At 41.4% G+C, this 23,554-nt stretch overlaps 1 protein-coding gene across 1 annotated transcript in view; it reads right to left on the bottom strand.

The window, feature by feature from the left end:
* The window catches only part of LOC143020400 (fringe glycosyltransferase-like), a 120,747-nt gene that overhangs the window by 46,893 nt on the left and 50,300 nt on the right, over positions 1 to 23,554 (bottom strand). Inside the window, exon 2 of the mRNA XM_076176823.1 lies at positions 1,872 to 1,920. Within this exon, the coding sequence (XP_076032938.1) occupies positions 1,872 to 1,920 (49 nt within the window). The remainder of the gene's footprint in view (positions 1 to 1,871; positions 1,921 to 23,554) is intronic.

Below are 23,554 nucleotides of genomic sequence, written 5' to 3'. Positions count from 1 at the left end.
CTTCACTGTACACGCCAACGACACAATATACACTCCAATAGGGATTTGTTAGAAAATTCTGTTCCGTCCAAGGCGTTCCTCAGGGACACTGTTTGGTCAGTGTAAGGAACGACAACAACAATAACAGGACTAGATCTTATAATCAGAATGTGCTTTAAGGCCTCATAGATAGCGGTAGCTTCGTTTTGGTACTAGGTGGAGCTAGTGTCTCTCCTGACGAAAGCTGGATCATGGGTCATGAAGATGGACCCCGTAGTGTGCTGCCTGATAGGGCCTATGGAACACTCTTTGTGAACCTTAACTTGTGAGCGTACACGTCTAGGGTCGCAGGAAGACTTCCTTCCAGGAAGGTCAAATATGCGGTACATTTTTGGTCTCCGTCCTACAGAATGGACATCAATTCACTAGAATCAGTACAGAGAAGAATGACCAAAATGATACATGGACTCAGAAATTTGCCTTACGAAAAGAGGCTTAGGCACCTTAACTTACACTCTCTGGAAAGACGCAGAGTGCGGGGTGATCTAATACAGGTGTTCAAGTGGATCAAAGGCTTTAACAAGGGTGATGCAAACAAGGTCATCATATTAAAACAACAGGGCAGGACTCACAGTAATGGTTATAAACTGGATAAATTTAGATTTAAAAAGGAAATAGGCAAGAATTGGTTTACTAATAGGGTGGTCGACGAATGGAATAAACTTAGTAACCATGTAGTAAGCGCTGAAACTATCAGTTGTTTTTAAGAAACGATTAGACAACTTTATGGATGGGGATGACAGGTGGTGATGGATACGGAGCTGCCTAGTGTAGGCCTTATGGTCTCTTGCAGTCTCCTTCATTCTTATGTTCTTATGCTCTTATAAGGGTAATTCTGATTAAATACAGGAGATGCAGCACGAGTCTTAAATACTGTAGTTTAAAGATAAGGAATACCTGAGAGTATTTCAATCATGGCAGAAGCCCTATGGTAAAAATTGAATTAGGTATGGTTTCTATTTTTTACTAGCACTGAGAAAAGACGAATAAACATTATCCAGAAGTACTCAGAGCGGAAGGCCTGAAACTTAAAGAACATTAAGAAGTAACGTCATAAGCACAAGGAGACACAATCAAATGATAAACTGAAAGAAAAGGAGATGAGAGGTAAAGACCATAAAACTAGAAAACAGACAAGAGAAACGCGACTCGAATGCATGAACGTAGAAATGATTGCACGCTCTGCTGTCAACAACGAGAGCACGCTCTCACAGATCCTCTATAAGGCTAATGTTACTCCGAGCATTCAGACGATTCCAATTAAATTATGGTTAGTTCTAGACTATTAAAAACTGGACATGATGCAATAAGTACGACCCATCATTAAATCTAAACTAGGGAAATGTAACTAAGTAAACACGCGCGAGCGAACCACACACACACACACACACACACACACACACACACACACACACACACACACACACACACACACACACACACACACACACACACACACACACACACACACACACACAGTCCCAGATTGTCAGTGCGGCGGTACCTGGTTCGAATCCTATCCAAGGCTGAAATTATTTCAGTATCGCTGCGCTTCGAGTCGTTACTCCAACTCTCGTGGGCGGGGAGTTGGGTGTGTGTGTGCGTGTCATACGAGCTCTGAGCTCTCTTCCAGGAGGGAAATAGCTGTCGATCACGAGTCCAATACGTGATCCAAAAAAGACCAAGGTGAATCATACACACACACACACACACACACACACACACACACACACACACACACACACACACGATCATAAGTAAACATTCATAAATCATAGAAGGATGTCTGGAGACGATATTTGATGTTGTTAAGTAAAATCAAATAGCCTTACCTGTTTTTTGTTGATACTCTTCATCATCGGTGTCAGTGAAGAACCACGCCTGGGAGAAAAAGAAAAAAAATATATGATTAGTTTTGAATTTAATATATTTATAGAAAAGTGACAACTATTGAATACACGAAGCAGTGGTAATGGTGACGTAACAATATTATCTGAACAATAAACTCAAAATGTCAAGAAAAACGATACAATTCTGATGGATGTTGACATGAAATATAAGTTAAATGCTTAGCCCCTTCAGACTGTGCCACAATCTAAGTTAAATCATCTGGAATGAAGCAGAATAAATAATCTAGAATTAACTAGAATAAAATCTGTTAATGTGACATCATAGCAAATTAGTTAATCGAGAGGTACGAGGTCACTTGTGGTATAGATAAGGATTTAGTTTTGACTAATGTCAGTCAGCTTTATTTAGTAAGGGGAAACTCGACATGGTAAAATTACAGATCCAGCGGTGACCAGTTCTATCCAGTAAGCATCGGTTAGCACCGACACTCAACAAGGACACGAGTTCAGCACCTTAACTTCGTAAGTTTGGCCAGAACAAAACCCATAACGTTGTTCTCACTATCGTAACCCATACACGAATCCATGCATCCATACTTCGTGACGTTTCATAATTTCATTTGACGGTGTTGGTTTTCCAGATGAAAAGCATGTTCATTTCGAACCTAGATTAATCTATAAGCACCTAGAGATACCCCATTCTCATCATCTCTATTGTAACATTAATATCCTACTGTCAATTTGCATCTTTCCATTAATATTTTCCACTATTCAACCCTCTCAATTGCACACAGCCATGCCAATACCTCAACATCCTAAGATCCATACCCATTCCGACCCTTGACTAGTCTTTATGAATATTGCCTGGACTAAAAACTGGTCATTTTATGCAGTTGGGTGGTATACTCTGGCTTGTAAGTGATCTCTGGGTGCACAACTTCGCTTTCCCTGATCAGTCATGATTAGAATCTATAAAGAATGTCCTACCCGCATGAGCGCGACGTTTCACAAGCATCTCCCCTGCCGCCACTGTGACAACTGTCCTCTCTGGACGACCTCCCCGCGATGGCGTTAGACACACGTCTCAAATGGATCCCCAAACGAACACATTATCGTCAAACATACATGCCATCAGATACCATCCGATACCATCACATACTAACTCGCATTCCAACACTACCAGTCCGCCGACCCCGAGGAAAGGTTGCCTCAGTGGGTTTTAGACCATCAGAGAGGATCCTGGAGGTGGCTGTATCGGGATTTATTCTGACAGTGGAGAAACAAGACACAAAGAAGGTATGCTGGTGATAGGAGGGGCATAGTGAGTGAATGATAGTGATAGTAGACACACAAAAATGATGATGGTGATAGTGGTAGTGGCAACGACGAAATCAATATTGACTTTGCTCTTGGTGAAAGGACAGTACTTGCAGTCATGACGATGACAGTGAAAGAGATTGTTACAGGTACTGACAGTAGTGAAGGTGATAGAGATAGAGATAGAGATAGTGGGGCTATTTGTGAGCTGATGGGTAACATTGACAGACCTTTCTTTCCCGAAGCGACTGTGCGTGACTGCGTAACTCTATGGTTAGTGATAACTTCCATTCCGTATGGCCAAGTAACAAAAATAAAAGGTGCAAAGGATGAGGGTGTTGCAAGTATTGGTGCAAGTGATAGCGATGGTGTGAAAATAGCTTTCGATGCGTGTGAAGGCGGTAGGAGAAATATGATGGTGAATGACAACAGTGACAAAGATAACAGAAAATCGGGATGACAGAGACGGAGATGGAGACGATAGCGGTGCGAGAACATAGGTACCACGCACATCAGCGGCTGTGATGGTTGTAGGGAGGCGGCCGCGGCAACAAATGCAGCGCCGAGCGTGGGACAGCGCGGTCAGAACCGAGCGACCCACGGCGCGTTGTTCCCACAAAGCCAGCTCGAGAATCCCGTAAAAAAAAAAAAAAAAAAAAAAAAAAAAATCTCAGATTAGGTTTTAAAACCCAAAACTTATTTCCGGTAGCGATCTTCCTATAATCAACTCTACACTAATCAGGAGCTCTTCCAGGTTAAATACATCTATCTGCTAGTAAAGGTAAGATCTTTACAGATTCATAAATCGTCCATTGCAACAGTCGAAATACCGGGTATTTTGTTTTTCAACTCACAACTGACAAGCGAGTCCTCTAAGCTTAATAAAATCGTCCATCAATTCGTCCATCAAACGATAAACCATTTCGATTTCACTAATGACCATTCTATAGTGGGATTTTTTTAGTATATGCACTTTATGTTCCTAAATGCAATTTTAGACCATTGGACGGACTTTCTTAAGCAAGATAAAATGTTCCAAAATATGCCGGGAGGAGGAAAATCTCTCATCTCCATTAACCAAAAAAGGCCGCGTCATGACCCGTTGTACTTGTATGTATGGATGTACAGTCTGTATGTATGCATATGTATGAACGTATCTATGTATGTATATATGTATATATATATATATATATATGTATATATATATGTATATATGCATGTATGTGTGTATGTATGCATGTGTATATGCATGCATGCATGCATGAATGTATGTGTGCATGTATATATGTATGCATGTATAAGTGTATGTATGCTTGAGTCTATGTTTTATATATGTATATATATATATATATATATATATATATATATATATATATATATATATACACGTATATCTTCAACACCCTCCTAGACTACACTCGATTTTGTCAAAATATAGAATAGGTACTCTTGCAGAGAGGATTTTTTTTTTTTTCCGATGAGCTTCAAACGTGAATGGTCTCAGTTCGATTCTATGGGAGAGAAAAGGGCTTTCCGGTTAGGCCCCGCGCGGGATCTTGGTTCGAACCCCCAGGGCTAATACAGGGCTATCTAACCCTACCCCGCAGTGGCAGATGTCGGAGTTGTAAACCAATGTTGCATGTCAGTGACAGCACCTGACCGACGTACCTACGTTGATTACACAGGTTGCACAGTACATTCACAATCACAGTCATCCCAACACGGCCCCCGACTCTTCCCATGTTATACACGCCATACATAGTGTCTTACCAAGCCGGAATGAACCATCGTGGCAAAGGTACAGTGGCTGTAATGTTCCTTCAGGGAAAGGCCGAGGGTCCTACAGTGGACCGTCATGGCTGATTAGCATAAAGCAGATTGAAAAGTTTGCAGGAGTGACGTGGCAGAGGATGGCGCAGTCGTGTGAATCATGGAATGCTATGAAGGAGGCCTTTGTTCAGCAGTGGAGTCAGGCATTTCCCTTGACCTCACCGAAAGAAACGCTGGGATACTGTTTTGTGTTCTGCCAGTCTCGTACTGTTTTTGTGTTACTTGTTAGTAGTAGTAATAGTAGTAGTAGTAGTAGTAGTAGTAGTAGTCATTGGCGGTAGAGAGGCCAATGAACTGTCTCTGTGGGAGACAGATCCTGCTGCTTCCACCATACAGTTCCATGAGGATGGAGGTCGTATTGAAAAAAATAAAAATAGAATATAAATAAATGAATAAATAAAGTAGTAGTAGTGGTAGTAGTGGTAGTTGTAGTAGTAGTATTAGTTGTAGTAGTGAGGGAACAGGGATAACCCTTCGTTCACAAAGAGCTACGATAAAAGGAAAAAGGATGGAAGGGTGGGGACGGGTGCAAGCCTTGGCTGGCTACCTCCTTTTTAAGGGAAAACCTTTAGATATTATATATATATATATATATATATATATATATATATATATATATACACACATTTATCAACCACAATTCACTTTAATTCTAAGCCATCAACGTCGAGGAACTCGAGGAGGCATACATGCAGAAATTGAAAATGGTCAAGCTAAGGGCTCGAACCTACGCTAACACGTAACAAGTGACAGTGACTTAGCCCATTGCGCTATATATAGTAGAGGCGGCTGCAGTATCAGTATCAGCAGCAGGAATAGAAGGTAATCCTCAAGGGATTAACTACCCACTTGTAAGATTGATGTCGTCAGTATTTTAGGTTCTTTACTGACCCCCCCCCCCCCCAAGACACACACGAACCAGAGTCATGGTCAAGGAAGAATGTCGATCCCTGTTAAATTCGTATCATCCTGTCTTTCTGCTACACTACATAAATCTCTCCTGTATCACTTTTACGACTCCATCTCTTCGGCGCGATAGTGTCCCGAAGGATAGAAACGCTGGTTACAGACAACAAAATACTAGTACTCTAGTAGTAGCAGTGGAAGAAGGAGGAGCAGGAAGAAAAGGAAGAGGAGTAGGAAGAGAAAAAGGGAATAGGAGGAAGGAGAGAGGAAAGAGATGGACAAAGAGGAGGAGGAAGAAGAGGAGGAAGAGGGGGTTGAGAAATTGGGAGAGGAGGAGGATAAAGAGGTGGAGGAAGAGGAGAAGGAGGAGGAGGAGCTGGAGGAGGAGGATATGGAGACAAGGACGACAAAAAGGTGGAGGAGGAGGGCAAAGAGGTGGAAGAGGAGGACAAAGAGGTGGAGGAGGAAAAGGAGGAGCAGGAAGAGGAGGAGGACAAAGAGGTGGAGGAGAAAAGGGAGAACGGTAGGAAGAGAAGAAAGAAGAGGAGGAGGAAAAGGAGGAAGGGAGAGCGCTCGCCAGTTGTCATCTTGCCTTATGTGAAGATGATTAAAATAATCTTTAGCTAATAAAGAGCCTGCTCCCGTCCTGAAGGCTCTTGGGGCTGCATATATTGGAGTGACCTCTACGACGCCCGCCCAGCAAGACTCCTATTACTAGTCTGAGAAATAGTATATAACCTGTACAACAAATATATTTTTCTATCACTCCTGCCTCTGAACATATATTTATACATAATTTTTCCGATAATTTAGAGAAAAATTACAATAATGTTGTAATTAACCATGAAAGTACAAACTATCAACAAAGAAAAGAAAAAGGATTCATCATATTAGTGTTTGGATTTCGTGCATACATACACAGCAGGAAATAACGTTTTCCGATAACTTAGAGAAAAATTACAATAATGTTGTAATTAACCATGAAAGTACAAATTATCAACAAAGAAAAGAAAATGCATTCATCACATTAGAGTTTGGATTTCGTGCATACATAGTACACAGCAGGAAATAACGTTTTCCGATAACTTAAAGAATAATTACAATGTTGTAATTCGCCATGAAAGTACAAACTATCGACAAAGAAAATGCATTCATCACATTAGAGTTTGGATTTCGTGCATACATAGTACACAGCAGGAAATAACGTTTTCCGATAACTTAAAGAATAATTACAATGTTGTAATTCGCCATGAAAGTACAAACTATCGACAAAGAAAAGAAAATGCATTCATCACATTAGTGTTTGGATTTCGTGCATACATAGTACACACAGGAAATAACGTTGCTGTACCATTTGACTTCCTGCTTTGAACACCATGTGACGCGAAAGAGCTTTTATGTATTCTCGCCTGCATTCTCCATCCTGCGCTGCTTCTCCAGCCTCCGTCTAGAGCAGGGGTTCTTAACCTTTTTTCTCCAATTCCCCACTTTTTAGTGAGCCAACTCTCCATTTCCCACCACAGCATCGGTCTTTGACAAATTCGATTTTAACCCATGCAGTGTTTAGTACGTAAATATACGCTTTGCTTTTTTGTGCCATTTCATGGCCCTTAATTTTTGTTTGCATATAATAGATAAACAAACAAAAAGAAACAAAAACACATCGATTAGAAAAAAGAAAAAAGACAGTGGTTCTTCTGTCCGACCGGTCATTCCCCACTTGGCAACTCCGCCATTCCCCACCAGTGGGGATATTCCCCACAGGTTAAGAACCACTGGTCTAGAGGCAATCTCTTCATTAGAAATCTGCATTGTTCCCGGTCGAGTTTTCTCCAGCAGTCCATTCTACAACTGAACGCACGAGTCCGCAAGCCTTCTGGCTTATGATAACATACATTCACAATAAGAGGAATGTTCCAAATAGTGAAAATATTCACCAGACTTCCCATACTCATCCCCCCGACTTTCACTCTGGGGGAGAAAAAATCCCACCTTGGGGGCAAATTTCCTACGAGTGGGGAGACTACGGCCCCTTTACCTTTCTCCAACTGCCCTCCCTCCCCTCCTCCAGCCTGCTCGTTGCCTTGTCTTTGTAGGGCGATCCCCCTACTCCTCCCTGCCCTTTATCCCTCGGTCAACTGGTACCTTTCAACCCTTCTTTATCCTTCCTGCATTCACTTCCGCCCTCTCCCCCTCCCCCTCCCCCTCCCTCTCCTCTCAGTGACCACCAAGCCCTTCAAATCCCCTTCAGGTCCTACATCTATCTCTGTCACTGACCACGAAACCGTCTTTCACTCCTTCTGAAGGGAGGAAAAGAGTAACTCGAGAAAAAGAATTAGAAATGAAATAGAAGAAACTAGTGGAAAGGGAAAGAAGATAAGTAGTGGAGGAGAAGAAGGAACGAGGGACAGTAGCAAGGGATTAGGAATACATACGATGAGATACGACGTTATCCCAGCTGAGTAAGACCACAGAACACCAACTAGAATTAAAATTTCAAGAGCGGTGACAACAATCAACGCACTAAAACATGAGAAGGCCATAAATACTAAAAGAATACAAGAAAATAGGTATGATATTTTCGTGTGTGTGTGTGTGTGTGTGTTCACCTTGGTCTTTGGATCATGTGTTGGACTCGTGATCGACAGCTATTTCTCTCCCGGGAGAGAGCTCAGAGCTCATATTACCGATCTATGGGTAATGCTATGACCTTACACACACACACACACACATCCAACTCCCCGCCCACGAGAGTCAGAGTAACGACCCGAAGCGCAGCGATGCCGAAATAATTTCGGCCCTGGGCAGGATTCGAACCAGGTACTGCCGCACCTCCGTACTGGCAGTCAAGTACTCTATCAACCGCGCCACCGAGTGAGAGAGAGAGAGAGAGAGAGTGTGTGTGTGTGTGTGTGTGTGTGTGTGTGTGTGTTTCCCTAGTTGTAAACGGGTTTGGAGTTGTGCTCAAGTGGTCTTGTCTATATCTTATCTTATCAAACTCTGCCTTACATTCATTGATGTTGTTGAGCTGGGTTATATTTTCTTCCAAACTGTTCCACAGATGAACGCATCTAGTGAAAGTTGTACTTCCTAACATATTCGAAGCGATCTTGCTTTTCACATCATTTACTCTGACCCCTAGTTGAACTTTCATCCCATGCTAGTATATCCCCTTGTCCATTTTTCTTTTCTTATCTAAATACCATTATTATATCGCCTTTCTCTCTCTCTCTCTCTCTCTCTCTCTCTCTCTCTCTCTCTCTCTCTCTCTCTCTCTCTCTCTCTCTCTCTCTCTCTCTCTCTCTCTCTCTCTCTCTCTCTCTCTCTCTCTCTAGTCTGGGGTTAATTAGTCTTTATTTTTCTATCATGTCCTTAAGCATGTAAGGAATCACCAATCTTACATTCATCATCAATCTCTTATTTTCCTATTTTCTTCATATGATCTACTATTTCATTTTCTGATTAAATATCTTAATCTTTTTCGTTTTTTATCTTTGTGATTTTTTCATCTCAATCTTATCAATTTTCTCAATTTTGTTACTTATCTATTTATCCATTTTATTTGTATTCAATTCCAAAATTCACATCTTTGCAATTGATCTAATTTTCAATCTTTGACACCAATCACAGCCATTGTCTAAGTCTTCTTGTAGCAATTCAGAATTCTCTTAGTTTTTTTTTTCACCTTTTTTTTCGGGATCTTGGCAGGAGAGGATGTCAAGGTCATTGAATAAATGGAACTTCGGATGTTGGATCAATGACATTCAGAACCGAGTCAAAGCTATGAGATAATATATGATAAAATAGGAACTCTTAACATCAGAAGAGAGCTTGGAAGTGAGAGTATAACTGAAGTAGCTGAAAGAAATTAACTGAAGTGGAGTGGGCATGTGCGGAGGGTAGAGTAATGGGAGATTGACCGAGATGGAAATTACGACCACCACCAAGAAGGCAGAATAGACAAAGAGACAACGAAGAACAAGAGAGAAGATGAATACATAGACAGAGAATTATGGAGAGAAATTGTAAGGAGAGGCTTACGAGCGAGGAACACTTAGATATCTGAACAAAAGAGGGTGAGAAGGACGTTTATTGTCCAAATGCATCACACGAGTTTTAACGTATGGTGGAGAATTGTCGTTTTGTTACTGAAGCACAATTGATTTCTGGCAATTACTATGGGGGCATGCAATAATTGTGACTGTTGAGAAGGATTTTGACTGTTGCAGGTACCATAGGACAAGTTTTACCTGTGAAAGTGAACCTCGTTGCAAGAAATTATGCCCTCGTAATTCCGAGCATAAGTAGTGACTGGAACACGTGCGGACGATTTCGGTAGTGACTCGGTGATTTATTGCTGGAGATGTCTTCTGGATGCATTATGGTTAACTTTTATGTGTACGAATATAAGCGATGTAACTTACTCTTGCGAGTATACGAGGGTCATAATTCTTATATAGTTGTGACCATCTTCTGGAACTTGTGATGAATCAATTATTTGTTGTCTCCTGTACATAATGCTACATTTTTCTGTAAAAATATTGAGGCGTATCCAACCCCTTCATGGTGTAAGGGTTTTCCCCCCTGCTCAATAAAATCACATGACGGCAGACTGAACAAATGTTAAAATGAAAATCAACCAAATGGTTTATGGTTAATAGTATTTTGGTGCACAATCCTTGATACCCAATTCCCTCTCGTGAGTGTACTAGTTACAAAAGAACATGTGTTATTCATACGAAACATGGTTCTCCAAACTTCTAACGTGTTTATATCTTATAGTATTTGCCAAGTTCATGCAAATGCAAAACATCCATACACTGCTTAGAAACACAAAGGACGTTATTTCCTTGATGAGCAAAAAGCAATTTTACCTTGACGATTCGTCAACAAAATGACGGAATACCGCACGAAGGACAGTGACATTTTTCAAATTGTTTGACTGTACTTATGCGCAGGTAGGCTATGTAATCTTTTCATCGACAAGAGAGACAATTTGTAAACCCAAAACGCTATTTACCGCGCGCTCGAAGGCTGATTAGACATCCAACCAGGACGCTGTTCCTCGTTCGAACGGGATATTTCTACGATTGCTCAACATACCAACGACGCCACTTACCCTCAAGGTGTCTCTAGTAAATAGCCCAAGAGCATGCAAGTCCCTGTGTTGGGCAGCTTTGCGTGTAGAGCACGGGATAAGACATCGAATATGCAAATCACTAGTCTCCATATCCATTACTTATGTATTTATTATCCTGGAGAAAGAGCAAGTACCAATTGTGTCCTATTGGGCGCCGCCTTAAACAGCTGTGTGTGACCGACTGCTCTGGGAAAGCGTGCGTGGGGACCGTTCTCGCGTCTACGTAGAGGGATACGTCTCACAGACTCTGCGGGCAGCTGTCTCAGACCTTGCATTATTCGCCTGACCACAACCAATCAACATTATGCAAATATATGTTTTCCCAATCAGTGAGGGCATTCATGGTTGCAACATTGCGTGCAAAACGAAAACACTGGGACCAACAAGATGACATCTTTGAATGCTTAAGCGCTCGTATACATGCACAGGGTGGTCAGGTACTTCAGCGGTAGATGGGCGTCAGCGCGTATGTTTACCATATACTTGCAAGAAACAGGCTGGACAGAAGAATAAAGAAAATTACTTTGGAAACGAGTTCCGTGTATCTCGTCAATTTGCTCGTTTATATATACGTAATGAAACCCAAGCATATCCATACAGTGAAAGACATACGTTTCACTTTAGGCGCAAAATTACAACAGTATGTATATTGTTTTACGCGCAAATGAACATGGATGCAGTTGAGTATTAATATTATTCCTATGACAAAGCAAATATTGTATGCACTGATATTCATATTCGGTAGCTCTTGCAGTAATCCCATCTAGCTGAACACACAGTTGCGGATATTTTCGAAAGGCCGAATAAAAGACAACACCCAGGGTAGCCTACCACCTCTTTAGCCTCGACAGCAATTACTCTCCCGGATGAGCTCAGAGCTCATTTATGTCCCGATCTTTGGGTAATGCTGACTTCACAAACACACGCACACACACACACACACACACACACACACACACACACACACACACACACACACACACATATATTCTCTCTCTCTCTCTCTCTCTCTCACACACACACACACACACACACACACACACACACACACACACACACACACACACACATTCTCTCTCTCTCTCTCTCTCTCTCTCTCTATCACACACACACACACACACACACACACACACACACACACACACACACACACACACACACACACACACACACAATTCCTTGCCCACCTGAGTTGGAGTGCTGGCTCGTACTGCAGCGATGGTGTTTTGTTTTTCTTCAGCCCTGGGCGGGACTCGAACATGGATCACTGAATTAGCGGTCGAGAACGGTATCACTGCGTCGGCGCGCGCGTGCGTGTGTGTGTAATGTATAGGATATTAACTTAATCAATCTTATCCAGCCAATATTTTTGGTACTTTAGTAACATCACAACGGACCAGTCACGCAGCATCGTCTGAAGACCCATTATGGAGAAATGATCACTCCCTTGCTCGGTTTTACTTCCATCATTAAATATTTCCTTGAACACCACCGTGACTCTACGATATCATATTGTGCGATCTTGTTCTCTAGGATAGAAGCACTGGTTATTACCGACGACTGATTAATAGTCTAATAAACTATAAACACATATAACAGTACAGTACACACGTGTCCACGATGAATGTGGACTTTTCTATTTTTCTCCCCAAATACTTCTCCCCAGTTACACTCTACCCCAACTCTTTATTACGTGTGTGTGTGTGTGTGTGTGTGTGTGTGTGTGTGTGTGTGTGTGTGTGTGTGTGTGTGGATACATATAGTGTAGTTATCATGCGTATCACTTTCTCGAATGTACAGTATAATCATGCTCTTATCCATTCGTGAGAATATTTATGATAGTGGCGTGCGTGTAAAAATTAATAGACAATAAATGAATAAATACAATAAATAAAAAAAACACTTATATGCTAGACATAACCACATACTCCCGAACGAATTTGATACCATTACAGAATAGCTATGACATTCACTATTTCCTCGCTACAAAATCAAGATCCCATACCACCAAACTCACCATACAGCAACCTGCACAACTACACTTTACGCATCGTTACAAAAAGCCCAAACCGAACCTAACCACGACAACGAACCTGTCATTAACTACCACCACCATGCCGCTAAAACTCTGGTTAACGGCTCGAAGTCGACCCGAGCACCGACAGACAGACCACCGGCACCGCCGAGTCGGGTCCCTGGAGGCCCTTGGGACCGTCGTGAGGGCCAAGTCACGGCCGGAGTCCCTTCGGGTGTGACAACGACCCCGAATACAAGATCTCGTAAAGCTCCGGTCGGTTCTCTGGTTTGCACAAACATGCATATATCTATCTATATATATATTTATATATATATATATATATGTGTGTGTGTGTATATATATATATATATATATATATATTTCTAAACAGAAATGTAGTAGCACATTTGTAAATTACACACAGGAACCCACAGTCGGAGAAAGAATAAACTTCGAATAAAGAAAAATCCTATATTTCGGCTATCAACTGTAGCCCTCTTCAGACTTTCCTGAAGAGGGCTACAGTTGATAGCCGAATATAGGATTTTTCTTTATTCGAAGTTTATTCTTTCTCCGACTGTGGGTTCCTGTGTGTAATATATATACATATGCAAAGTAGACCACTTGGAAAAAGAAACTAACGAAGCAGAGCGCTTTCGTATATTACATCTTCAGTGCACTGAAGATGTAATATACGAAAGCGCTCTGCTTCGTTAGTTTCTTATTACAAGTCGTCTACTTTGCATAAGTTAACACACCTAACCGTGTTCTTATTAGTATATATATATTCATATATACATATATATACTTACAAATATATACATATATATATATATATATATATATGTATATATTATACTTGGGGCGCAGGTTCTCCTTGATACACACTGAGTTAAACACCACAGCATTGTCACAATTATTCATCTTCTTCCTAATATTTTCAGTTCTCCTCATTATAGCTCTGACTCTGGGAGGGTGATCGTAAACCAATTGTCCAAAATTATTAAAATGGATAACTTTGGACAATTGGTTTACGATCACCTTCCCAGAGTCAGAACTACAGTGAGGAGAATTGAAAATATTAGGAAGAAGATAAATAACTGTGACAATGCTGTGGTGTTTAACTCAGTGTGTGTGTGTGTGTGTGTGTGTGTATATATATATATATATATATATATATATATATATATATATATATATATATATATATATATATATATATATGAACCTTCCAGTACCTTTTATTTGCTCTTTACTCTCATCCCTTCACTCTCACGCTCTCTTAAATCTATCTCACTCAAACTCTATCTCAAAGCAAGGGGATGGTACTAGTGTGCAACAATGCTTCTACATTGCAAACCATCAAACCCTGAACTCGTAGTACTGTCATTAAGGTGTGATTTTAGGCTCTGCCAAAGAGCAAACTGCACGCTTATTCCAGCCGCATCTTGACACCAACAACACGGAAACATACTTTACAAATCTTGTAGCTAACTCAATCAAATTTTATTCATACACTGGGCACTAATTATGTATGCTAGAACGTCCAAGGCCTTATTTAGAACGATGGTCGGCCTCTAAGCTAAATAAAATCGTTTCGTGTTTGAAACGATAAAAACTGTAAACTTCGCCTTATACTGCCGACTCAATGTATAACTTAATAGGCAAGCCAACTGCAACACCATAACCAATTGCTTGCCTGTCTACCCGATAGCCAAAACAGGCCAAACCCAACCTGTTCGACACGCCCAGACATACTCTCTCATAATATTAACTCTTCCCTCAACCTCTGCACAGTGACACAGTCAATGAGTTTTGCTTCGGCCAACACCGAAATAATTCATTCAACTGAAAATGAAAGAACGAAGTCCGGATCGATCGAGACTTGGTTTCATGTTCGTGAGTCCTCCGCCCTCCCTTTGAACATTTTCACTACTATTCATGACCTTTACCTACTGTGTATTTCATATTTTATCGTATATATACGACTTTATATATTCATGGCATATGGTTGACCTGCTGGCATTGCACACCAAAGATTAGACCTTTCCTCATCACTATCAATCACGACAGAAGCATTTCTTTTGATGACTACCATGGGATTGTATTCAGTCGAAGGAAATCCTCTGCGCAACAAAAGTGCTGAAAGATTATTTTTTTCATTCGCTGCCCGGTGCTAGTAACGAGAGGAACCTGAGTCCAGAAATATAACCCCCTAATTAGTCAATTACCACTCCTTCTTATTGGAAAAACATGTTCGAAATACGTAAGTTTGAGATACGCAACCTGTTCAGGAACGCATCTATCGCGTAACTCATGAGGCAATTTTACTTTAACTTAGGTAACGTCACCCCTTGTGTGTGTGTGTGTGTGTGTGTGTGTGTGTGTGTGTGTGTGTGTGCGCGTGTTTTGCATATGTATATATATGTGCATATACATATATATATATATATGTGTGTGTGTGTGTGTGTGTGTGTGTGTGTGTGTGTGTGTATGTATATGTGTATATCTATGTATATATATATGTATATATACATATATATATGATATGAATATGTACATGTGTGTATATGTGTGTGTATAGTTATAACAATAATAACTGCAACAAAAATAACAACTTCCTCAACATAGGTCCCTCCGCTGTTGATTACGTAGCACCGAACAGCCCCATCAAACTAGTCGAGGATGTCCGCTCCAATTAGGAGTCGTACTCACTGCCCCCGGCAGACATGACTGCGAACACTGCACAGAACCTATGAAATTAGTTGCGGTTAGCTTTAGGTAAGGCACGTCAATCACACACAAAAGTTAGCAAAAACATAAAGGGGGAGACGAGGAGAATAAGAAGGAGAGGTAACTAAGGGGAAAGTTCTGATGGAGGAGGAAATGTGTGTGGATAGAGGGTGCGATTCAGAGTCAAAAAAGGAAGAGAATGAACAAAGATGGGCGCCTTCCGTAACGCATATCTCTTTTTCTATTATTTTGTCTGCTATCGGGCCACCCCATCTCTGTTACACTCCATCTTTAGCAAAGGAATTAACAGAACAGAGAGTGCGATTCAGAGCCAAAAAAAGGAAGAGAATGAACAAAGATGGGCGCCTTCCGTAACGCATGTCTCTTTTTCTATTATTTTGTCTCCCATCGGGTCACTCCATCTCTGTTACACCCCATCTTTAGCAAAGGAATTAACAGAACAGAGGGAGCTTAAAGAAAAAGATAAGGGGAAATGACGAGGGAAGGTATGACATGGGTGGGTTAAGAGTATGTGTATGAGGCTGGTAATACTAAAAAGAAAAGCTGCCTGGGTCTTTCGACGACCACCGAGGCTGTATGGTAGGTGGAAGCATGGGCAAAAGCGATGCGATCCAGGGAGGAGCGCAAAGAAGAAGAGGGAGATGACGAAGAAGAGGAAGAAGAGGAAGAAGAAGAAGAACAAAGAAAGAAACAAAGAAAGAAAAAAAAAACATTCGCCGTCTGCCTGTCCGCCTAGTAGTCTGCTGTCTTCCTAATGACCGGTACACTTTGTGCCCGCAGGCTAAGGTGCTGGTCGATCTTGTCCGCACGCGGCTCTCAGCTATTTCTCATTTCACTTATTCCCCCACTTAATCACCGAGTCTTTTCACTGAGCTTTCGGTCTCATCACAATGTCAATTTTCATTTCAATGTAACGACCCATCAACACAAAGGATTACAAAGGAAGAACATGCGGACAGGAAATTTTTTTGGTTTATAATTAGGTCGGACGCTAAGAATAGATAGTTAAACGAAGAAATGAAGAAACAAGCAAACCAAACAATTGCCAGGCATTACAAAAATAGCTTGGAACCGTATTACATTGCACTGCCTCTGCAGTAAGTTTATTCCATTCATTGACTACAAGATTGGTGAAGTTGTTTCTACCAGGTTGACGGCTTGACAGCTTGAGGCTGTTATTACATGAGTGATGAAATAAAGAATCTGGGTTCTTGTACGTAGTGATGAATGGAGGAGTGGATGTAGAGCTCTAGCAAAAAGTAAAGGAAGTAAGTGAAGGTGAATTGAACAATGTTTTGAGAGGGGTAAATAAGAAGTGATTATATCCACGATTCTGGAATATCAGGGATACTGAGATAATGAGGCAGAATGTTTTTGAGATTGTTTGAGAAATATGATAGGGGATATGAAAATGAAACGCGTGAGAAATTTCCAGGCGAGGCAGAAAACATGGCTGGGAAGGGAACTGTCCGATCGGGTAGAACGGATGGCTGAGATGGTTTAGGTATGTGGACATAGTGAACGAGGAAAGACTGGCAAAGAGTGTGTAGAAAGAAGAGGCGTGCTCGAGAAGACCAGAATGAGATGGAAGGACGGAGAGCTTTGGATGCATGTGGAATGTCTTTCATTATTATCATTAAATAAGACAAATCAGTTAGAATAAGGAACCCCCAACAAATGAAGCACCGGAAATAATAATCAGTCAATAATAAAAACGAAACACAGCAACAATATACCACGGTAACTAAATGAGAACCTTGATGGGTTTACTTTGAAGCCATGAATACTGCCAGTTTCACAAGTGTCGAAGAGGAAAAAAAGAATAGGAAAGACTGAAGTCAACGTGAAGGGATGACGTAGACCGAACGATGAAGCAGTGAGGGTAAACCAGGTCCAGCTGTCGGGCTCTGTGGAAGAGCTGCATTGCTCTTCACCTAAAAACTGTGGTGGGGCAGGAAACGGGACAACACAGTACCGCATTACAATTTCTGCATGTCGGCCCCCATCGGGTCTCCCGATGTTGATGGTTTAGAATTAAAGTGCATTGTAGTTGTTAAATATATATATATATATATATATATATATATATATATATATATATATATGAAAGCTCGCTGGCTGAGCGGGTTAGGGCGTCGTTACTTCTGGCGAAAGTCGAAGGGATGGCGGTTCGAATCCTGCCACCGGCGAAGTTGAACCAAGGGCATGGTTCATTAAATTCCACGCTATAAAGTCCTCTATGAGGGGCACCGTCCTAGTCTCTCTCTCTCTCTCTCTCTCTCTCTCTATATATATATATATATATATATATATATATACATATACATATACAAACATTTGTTTTACATAAGTAACCATATTTTTCTTAGCACTCCGCTATTAAGACGAGTCTGCTCACACAAATTTGAATTTCACATTTTTTCATACATTTTTCCTTCTTAGTCTTGCCGCGTTGCATTTTTTCTTTCGTTCACTTTTCTCCTCACAAATTTATTCTTTGTACTCTGAGTCCCCTTTAGTGCTGATCCTACTCATCATTACTCATGTATCATCGACAAAATAATGAAAAATAATATCACTTAAAAGCACATTTGTCTACCAAACACTTAGAAACCACTACATTATAATGCCGTGACCCCTAGGAACCCGTCCTTCGGTACCCTGCCCAGCTCCCACGATGAAGTCCGGTAAGCCCGTTGTTGAAGACAACCTCATAGCCAAATTAGCGCGTTCCTTTCCAACCCATTAAAATGACTTGCACTTTTCCCATTTCTGAACGTATGGTACACAGTGAAATATAAAAGCCCCCGAACTATATATATATATATATATATATATATATATATATATATATATATATATATATATATATCAACCACATTGCACTTTAATTCTAAACCATCAACATCGGATGAACCGTGGTGGCACATGCAGAAATTTAAACGTGGTAAGCCCAAGGGCTCGAACCAACGCGGCGAGAACGTTACCAGTGCCGTATCGATTATTAGACCAATACACCATCAAGAGAGATATAAGTTAAGCGCAACTATATATATATATATATATATATATATATATATATATATATATAATATATATATATATATAATAGTAATAATGGTAATATTGATAATAATAATAACAACAACAACAAAAGGTCACACCATTTCAGCTTTCCAGTTCTTACATTCTTTTACTGAGCTATGTGCATCAGAGGTAGACAATCATAGCGCATAGTGCATAACCTGGTGGTATAAGAGAGAGGTACAAAAAGATTTAGACTCTTTGAAACCACGGAAAGGTGAAAGAAACCACGACAATCTCTTAAAAAAAAACCTTTGAAAGTCATATTGTGTTTTATAATAATTTTTTCAGAACAAAAATAAGAAAAAAATAATTTCGTGTGAAATTTAGGTTCGGGTGAGGACGCTGAACAAGTCATTTTCTACAGTGGCCTGGTTCCTCTCAAAATGTTCAAGCAAAACCAATATAATCACTCAACAGGTAAATCCATCACAAGAATGAATGCAACGCCGTGGTAGTAACAGAACAGAAATGATCAAAACCGTCATAATCGTACTTCATTTTCTCTCCATATTCATGTTTTCTTTCCCTCCCAAGCTTCTATATCAATGAAATGAAGTAGACCATCATCATATTTCTCATCTTCTCCCGAGATAGAGCCCCTTTTCACCGTAAAGACGATCCCAGGGCCGTGACGATGTGGCGACGTAGGCAAGATGGCGGTCGGACCAAGGCTGTTGTGCGGATAAGTGGGAAGTGATTATCATCCATAACAATTGGGTGGTCTGCTAATCCATCATCTGCAAGTACCGGTAATGATCTGATTTTTGGTTGTCCGCTAATACAGGAGCTCAGCTTTTTGGTAGTAAATTCTATATTATATCCAGACCTCCGTAAAAAAAAAATATATTTGTTTAAAAAGATATAGGTCAAACAGCGATCACGTTGCATGTTACCCAGGACAAATAACACTATCAAGCACGACAATAGGGTTTTAAGACTTATAAAGTACTTCACTGTAACATGAACATGAAGTTGGATGATCAAATATGATGATAAAGTTCACTAAACTGAATTTTGAACACCAAATATTCAACAGAACTGGGGAAAACAATTTCCACCAAAATGCTCGACTTGTATTTTTTCGCGTGCAACTTTTATTTTTACTCGAACATCAGCCTCGCAACTAAAGCTCCGGGAAATATATACATTTTAGTGTACATTAGGTATGTTATTGTCTGCTGTCAAATATTAGTTTTACAGTATAGGTGCTGCGTCCCTTGAGTCGACTTCCACAGCCACGAGTCTTGTCTCTCACATATGCTGGAGAGAGAGAGAGACAGAGAAAGAGAGAGAGAGAGAGGGGAAGAAAGAGAGAGAGAGAAAGAAAGAGAGGTAGAGAGAGAGAGAGGTAGAGAGAGAGAGAGGGATAGAGAGAGAGAGAGATAGAGAGAGAGAGAGGTAGAGAGAGAGAGAGGGGGGGGTAGAGAGAGAGAGAGGGGTAGAGAGAGAGCGAGAGAGAGAGAGAGAGAGAGAGAGAGAGAGCGATAGCGGTTCACATTCCTCCCTGAAGTGATATGCGATTAGGTGGGAATCGAACTTGCATGCTTCCTCGCCACTCCGGTTCCGACCATGACTCGACGAGGATGATGTAGCAACAACACACTTTGTCGTCACCAGCCTGAGCCCCCACCAGCCGGGGCTTGCAGACGAAGGAAAATAAACCAGAAGAGTCGTGGACAAAAAGAGCAAACAAGAGCAGGTGTAGAGAGAGGCGGTGGTGCGAAAAACAAAGGGCAAGGCATGTGTAGAGAGTAGAGAGAGGGGATGAATCAAGATCAAGGGAAAAGAAAGGAGATTAAAGATATGTAGGAAGGAGACGATCATGAGAAAGTGGATGGTGTGAGGTGGTCTGAAAAAATAAAGAGGCAGTGAAGCGGAACAAAAGTACGAGTATCTTCGTTAGGACGACATTAAATATCATTCTGTCTCTCGACAGGAAATTGTAACACTTCGATTTAAAGAACTTCATAGTAACCAAAGGTTATGGTCATGAAAGAAGAGGGACATCAAAGTAGATAGTATATATATATATATATATATATATATATATATATATATATATATATATATTATATATATATATATATATATATATATATATATATATATATATATAATAGGAAGTGTAAAGATGGATTAAGAAATGAAAATTAAAAGAGGAAAATTAAAAGACCGGATGAGAGATTCTTAATTAACTCCGTGGAACTAGAAGGGCGTCGAGGAGGTCCGGGAGGAAGAGGAGGAGGAGGAAGTGGCAGAGGTGGCGGAGGTGGAGGAGGAGGAGCAGAAGGAGAAGGAAGAGGAAGAGAAATTGGCGAAGGAGTAGGAGGTGGAGAAGTAGGAAATGGAAGAGGAGGAGGAGGTGAATAAGGAGATGGAAGGGAAGGAGGATGAGGGGAGAAGTAGGCGGAGAAGAAAAAAGTAGAGGAGGAGGAAATGAAGGAAGAAAAGGAGAAGGAACAGAAGAAAGAAAGCGAAGAGGAGTAGAAAGAGGAGAGGGGGAATAGAAAAAAGATCGTGCATGAGGACGTGTTTGGGAACGAAAATCGATAATAATATTTCACTGGATCTTGAAGCAAAGGAGCTTACAGACGACAGGCGAATGGGGACGAAGTCTAGGATCACAACACCCGGCGGACGAAGAGGCAGGGATTGAGGGAAGGAGGGAGGGAGGGAGGCAAGGACAAGATGAGGTTTGTACGAAATGTGGGGGTGTGATAGGCTGAGGACAGGGTAGAAAAGGGTGGTATTACCTTGGGAAAAGTAGAATGGAAAGCTTTAATGAAAGTTATGGTGGTGAAGATTGTGGGTGTGTGGGCCCGTATAGGTTGGAGCATTCAGGGGTAGTGGTCACTAGCATATATATATATGTATATATATGTAGGGGGCAGCCTTCAATGATAAATGAATGTTGTATCCACCACGTGGCCAAGCGCATGCGCGCGTGTATACTCGAGCACGCATATCTTTCTTTGACTTTTAATTTCCCTCCCATAACACCTACAGCTTTTGTAGTTTTAACGAAATTAAATCCCAAAGGAAGTGCAAGATAATACTCTCTTTTCATATAACAAAAGGTTGTACGAGACTTTAAGTGCACAGAAAGAGAACGAACGGGGATCATGAGAGACGGCCAAAATAATTTTAGGTCTCTAATAGCATCACTCGTAGACATGTATAAGAGCGTATGAAAACAAGAAGGGTTTGTGAGAGACTGTGAGGTGAGGACAGATCTCTCAGGAGACCGATGAGAAGTAAGAAGGAACAAGGAACATGTTGGAAGACGCCAAATGATGGAGGCAACTAGTACAAGGAGGAACAGAAGTAGGAGGGGGAGGGATATACAGTAATGAGGATGAAAAGGAGGAAGAGAAGGAATATGAGGAGGAAGAGTATGAGAACGAGAAAGAAAACGAGGAGGAGGGGAGGAGGAGGAGGAGGAGGAAGAGGAGGAGGAGGAGGAAGAGGAAGGGAGAAAAGCTGGCTTTGGTTGGACGGTTGGTAGCTCTGAGCTCATGGGGTCAACATGTGGTGCGGTTTTCCTTTACAAAACTGTCTCCCTCCTTCTCACTTTTTTTCTTTCTCTCTGTCTGTCTGTCTGTCTGCTTGCCTGTCTGTCTGTCTGTCTGTCTGCTTGCGTGTCTGTCTGTCTCTCTTCTCCCTCCCCCCCCTCTCTCTCTCTCTCTCTCTCTCTCTCTCTCTCTCTCTCTCTCACTCTCTACATAAATCAACACACCCACACACACACACACACACACACACACACACACACACACACACACACACACACACACACACACGTGGTCTTGGATCACGCGTTGGACTCGTGACCGACCGGAAGAGAACTCAGAGCTCAAATGACCGATCTATGGGTAATGCTGTGACCTTACACGCACACACACACCCAACTCCCCGCCCATGAGAGTTGGAGTAACGACTCGCAAAGCAGCGATACTCAAATTATTTCAGCCATGGGCGGGATTTGAACTCGGACAGCTGTAGCATCGGTCGCGAACGCTACCACTGTGTGTGTGTGTGTGTGTGTGTGTGTGTGTGTGTGTGTGTGTGTGTGTGTGTGTGTGTGTGTGTATGTGTGTTAAAATTAAAACGTAACACAGAACTGTAACCGTCTGGCAGCACAGCGAAGAAGGGAGGAAGTGGATAATGGTAGAAGGGGCGAGGGAGGGAAGGAGGGAGGGAGGGAGGGAGTCGTGGGCGGATCTTTATGATAGGCAGTAGACAACCCGCAATCGCGACAACATGTTGGGTGCGTCTCACCCGCCGCACATACGATTACCACATGAAAAAAGAATTCATCATGCGAACCCCCGCGTGTTGGTCTCGGAAGAAGATGAAAAACGGGCTGAGCACAGAAAGTGCCTCGAAGGACAAGTGCGCTGGCAGGTCGTTAATTAAGGAACAGGTGGTCAGCGTAAGGATTTAGGTACGTGGGTACCCAAGACGACACTTGATGAGCTGCATTGATACGATTAGGGGAGGAATTATGTAGCTTGATTTAAGCCTACTCTGGGATACATCTAAAACGATATTCCTAATGCAAGATTCTAATGTACGAATAACTTAGGATTGATGTGTAGTTCTGTGGAGATGTGT

The sequence above is a fragment of the Oratosquilla oratoria genome, chromosome 39, assembly GCF_046742065.1.
Source record: "Oratosquilla oratoria isolate Oo_2021 chromosome 39, ASM4674206v1, whole genome shotgun sequence".
Taxonomy (NCBI): domain Eukaryota; kingdom Metazoa; phylum Arthropoda; class Malacostraca; order Stomatopoda; family Squillidae; genus Oratosquilla; species Oratosquilla oratoria.
Note: the sequence above shows the minus strand (reverse complement) of the source record. Positions and strands in the feature narration are given on the sequence as shown.